This window comes from Vigna unguiculata, chromosome 7 (assembly GCF_004118075.2).
Source record: "Vigna unguiculata cultivar IT97K-499-35 chromosome 7, ASM411807v1, whole genome shotgun sequence".
Classification (NCBI taxonomy): domain Eukaryota; kingdom Viridiplantae; phylum Streptophyta; class Magnoliopsida; order Fabales; family Fabaceae; genus Vigna; species Vigna unguiculata.
Genome location: NC_040285.1, coordinates 37,512,467 through 37,517,120, shown reverse-complemented (window position 1 = coordinate 37,517,120; position 4,654 = coordinate 37,512,467). Strand labels below are relative to the sequence as shown.

At 31.0% G+C, this 4,654-nt stretch overlaps 1 protein-coding gene across 1 annotated transcript; it reads right to left on the bottom strand.

Moving 5' to 3' along the window:
- Positions 1-495: 495 nt before the first annotated feature.
- LOC114189844 (UDP-glycosyltransferase 84B2-like) lies at positions 496-2,358 on the bottom strand. Its single transcript, XM_028078561.1, has one exon. It carries the CDS (start codon positions 2,123-2,125, stop codon positions 653-655), a length of 1,473 nt encoding a protein of 490 aa, XP_027934362.1. The 5' UTR covers positions 2,126-2,358; the 3' UTR covers positions 496-652.
- Between the last annotated feature and the right edge of the window lie 2,296 nt (positions 2,359-4,654).

Genomic DNA, 4,654 nt, shown 5'->3' with positions numbered 1-4,654 from the left:
GGGTACGGATATTATGTTAACGGGACGGGTACGAGTATTATAATATCCGTACCCGTGGATACCCGTAACCGCTAAACTCGTCCCCTTGATATTCTTCTCTTTCCTTTATTTGAAATCGGGCATATACATCAAACTTTATATAGACAATGACGTTTATGATATGTTTGTTGTCAAATGATTAAATATACTTGTCACGTGGCAATTGAGATTTATTATTTGTTTATTTTGTTTATTTTTTAGAAATCAATTGGAGGAAACGAGTTTGTTGATCAAAACACTAATTAAAGAATTTTCATTGGGTTAAACGTCATTTTATATTTACTTCTACAATTATTTGAACTTTTATCAATTTAAATTTATTTGAACTTTATTTAAAATTTATGATAATGATATATTTTATTTTATTTGAATTTATGATTAAATATTTATTTTTAAAATAATTTTCACAAATACTCGTAAATATCTATGAAAAAAATAAATATATACCCACATAAATAAATACGATACGACAAAGATATTTATTGAACAAGTAAAATATGAAGGAGCCACTAACCTGAGCTACCCGGGTTTACATCCCTATCCCGAGATGATGGTATCAAAATATATTTTTTCCACTGATGACACTAAGCCCAAGTTAGCCTGTCATCCCCAACTAAGTGTCTAATTTTCTACCAAAAATTTCATCCACAAAGGATTGGATATTTCGGTCCGACGAGCCACCCTGAGCCACCGCTTCTCTCGCGGCCCGTTTCAGCTCCGAAGCATTTCTCTTGAACTCCTCTGCCGTAAAAACCTGTTCAATAGCCCGTTCCACTTCCTCCGTCGCCACAAACCCATCACTCCCCGGCGTGAGCCGAACCCCCAAATGAAACACATCAGAAATCAGTTTGGCGTTTGTGGGTTGGTCGGTCCACTGAGGCCAAGCAATCATGGGCGTGCCCGTGGTTATGGCTTCCAACATGGAATTCCAACCACAGTGCGTTAAGAAACACGCTATCGCAGGGTGACTGAGCACCTTGGTTTGCGGGCACCATGGCACCACCATGCCCTGTTCTTTGCTCTCTTCGACAAACCCTTCTGGCAGCGGAACCGCTTCTTCTCCTTCTTTGTTCTTGATCACCCAAAGAAAATGTTTGTTACTGTTCTTTAAAGCCTTCGCTATGCTCTCCAGTTGCTGAGCGGTGAACGCGATGAGGCTCCCAAACGAGACGTATATAACCGAAGAAGGAGGTTGGTGGTCGAGCCACTCCATGCACGAGTCCTGTGGTTTCCACATTTCGATTCCCACATCTTCGTTTTCATCTTCGTCAAGTAAGGAGGGGGGAACCAGTGGACCAACCGTTGTGATGGGGCATAACTCAGCCATGGAATCTATCACATCTTTCTCCAACTCGTAGAAGGAGTTTGCGAGTACCCACTTCAGCTTTTTCATGTGCCGGAGCATCTCGGCAAGTACCTTGGGCATGCTTCCAAAAGGGTTTGACGGGAGAACAAAAGAAGGAAGATCTTGGGGTTTTAGCAATGGAAGACCGGGTAAGTTGACACTGATGGAAGGGTTTTCGAGAGTGGGGAATTGGTTTAAGTTGTTGTAGAAACGGTAGTATATGGCGTAGAGAGCGCAGGGTTGGATCCAGAGACATGCACAGGGGATGTTGTAGTTGGCAGCTACATCTGCAACCCATGGGACAAAGGGGTTGTTGATGATGCAAGCGAGTTTTTTGGAAGAGTTAAGGAAGTGGGTTTCTATGACGTTGGAGAGGTTAACGGGTCCGAATGTTCCTATGAGATCCATGTATGAGTCGACGGTGCGCTTGTTTTGACCGTTTCCAAAGCCATCGGCGAAAAAAATGACTTGGATACCGTTGATGGTGATGGAAGTAGGGACGGTGGCGGCGTCTGCGGTGGAGGATTTGAAGATGCGGTGGTAAACTAATTCGGTGGTGGCAAGGGTGACGTGGAGGCCTCGGCTTAGTAGGCTTTTGCCTAGCCTAAGCAGAGGGTTGATGTGACCTTGGGCTGAAAAAGCGACCAGAAGAACGTGAAGCTCTTCCTGGGTTTTGTCCTTGGAATCCATGGATTGGCTTGGATTTGCAAACGTTGTTTTGATGGAGGAAAGGTAAGACATGGAAAAATGAGTACAATAATGGCCATTTATAATGCCTTAGTGGCCTAGAACTTGTCCCTCAAGGCACAATGGTCACATAAGGGAAATTACATCTCATAATAAAGAAAATTCAATTGGATCAGACAAATAATTGCCCATTCAGACCAGGGTCACATGGAGAAGGAAAATTGTATTTTGAATTCCGATTTGTCTTCTTAAATTGGTGGAAGTGAATGGAACATGTGAAAGTTGAGTTTAATTTAAAGTTAAATTTTAATATAGTGTCAGAATTATGAGAAAAAATTTATCTTAAATTTTTTTTATTTATTTATTCAATCTATTATTTATCTTTGACCTGAGATGTTGCCTAAAATATATTTTTACCGAGGAGAAAGTAAAACAAATAATTATAACAATTTAATTAATATGTAAAGTAGTAACCAAACTTATTTTTGCAAAGCGCATGACTATGATAGGTACAGCTTCATCGTTATTACATAGATAGTACAACATTTCACGTTTTTGGCATTAAAAAATTCAATAATACGCTATATTTAGTAAGTAAAAGACAATGTAATAAGAAGAAAAAATAATTTTGAACATTGAAGGAAACACCGTACGGTGGACCAAATATTTAACCCAATGTTGTTCATACTCGGTATTTCTTTTGTCCTGCTTTTGCAATTTTTATTATATATAATATCATGAATAAGTGTAATAGTTACAAGTGTGTGAAAAAGTGTTTTGAAGGAGAAAATGTTTTAAACATTTGTTTGCGTGAAAAAGATGTATGTAATAGAAGAGAGAATATACTAGAAGTTTGACGCCTATAAAAGTGATGATACTCTTTCTGTTGTGTGAAAGGTGCATTCTTTCGTATGAGTGTGAATACACTTATAGCTGTGCACGAATATATATATATATATATATATATATATATATATATATATATATATATATATATATATATATATATATATATTTAAAGAGTTTGTTTAATGGTATAAATATTGTTTGATTTTAAATTAATTAATATCATTAATTAAATAAATTAAAAGGGTAATTAAATTTAAATATTAAACCATAATTAATAATTTAATTGGTAAGTATTAATGATTTTGGATGGTAATATATATATATATATATAATAATAATAATAATATAAAACAAAAATTTAATTTTTTAAAATATTTTTTATTTGATTTTTTAATTGAAAATTGAGTTATTCAAATACCATATATTTATTTCAAATAATACATTTTATTTTCATTTTGTTATGATATTATTAATTTAAAAAGATAAGCGTAATAAATGAATTGACGTATTCAAAATATAAAAAATGTTACTCTATTTTTACTTTAACTTCTTTTAATTTTAAAATTAAATATTCTATTTAACTATTTATTTTTATATGACATCTGTCTTTACAAGGTAATATAATATAAAAAGTATAATAAAAATAAAATATTTATAAGATGATTAAAAACTTATTATATGTATTTTTTTTCTAAAATATTACACTACAAAAAAATATTTAAATATCAACTAATTATAGATATAAAAAATAATTAATGACTAATTTAGATACTAAATTATAAACAAAAATTATTGATATAAAAATAATCTATATTATAAATAAAAATTATGTTGATTTAGATTCTAAATTATAAATAAAAATTATTGATATAAAAATAATCTATATTATAAATAAAAAATTATATTGATATGTGAATAACACTTTAATTTAGTTTCTAACGTTAACTAAGAAGGTTTTGTCTACAAAATAAATTCATTTTTAAATTATTCTTTAATTAAATAGATATCAATTTAGACACTAATGATTCTAGTAATCAAAATCTTGTAATTAATGTTAAGAGATTAATTTAGAATTTAATTTACAAATTAATTATAATTTATTTATTTACAATAAAACCTATTTTAAATATTGATAATTTTTAGTTTATAATTTGTTATCTAAGTTAGTCTGTGTGATAAGTAGGGATTGGCAACAGGGCGGGACGGGAACAAGTTTCGCTATCTTATACCCATTTCTGTAAAAAAAAATTATCTTCATCCTCGTACTCAAATCCAACAGGTATCAAACTTTTGTCTCATCCTCATCCCCACCGGATAACGGATATAATCTCGTACCCATACCCATACCCGTTTTCTTACTACTTCAATATTAATTTTAATTAATTTTTATAAAATAATAAAAAAAATTGGTAAAGGAAACATAATATTATCAAATATTCAATATTAGAAGGATGGTTTCGATATCAAATGCTTTAAAATAAATTATAATTGTTTCATGAGAACCAAAATATTTATTAAATTTGCAAATATTAATGAAACCTAATTGATAAAATTTAAAAATAATTTTTAAAAAATATAAAAGGAAAACAAATATTCAAATTAAAATATATTTTAAATATTTGTTTGCTTCAATCTTTTAAATTTTAATGAATCTCTTTTTTATACATTAATAAAAGTTATAATACATCATTTAATCAAAATGATACAAAGAATAAATAATAATCATAGTAATAA

Bases quoted from the DNA above. Each gene is read 5' to 3' on its own strand.
- LOC114189844 (XM_028078561.1), bottom strand. From the start codon at position 2,125: ATGTCTTACCTTTCCTCCATCAAAACAACGTTTGCAAATCCAAGCCAA.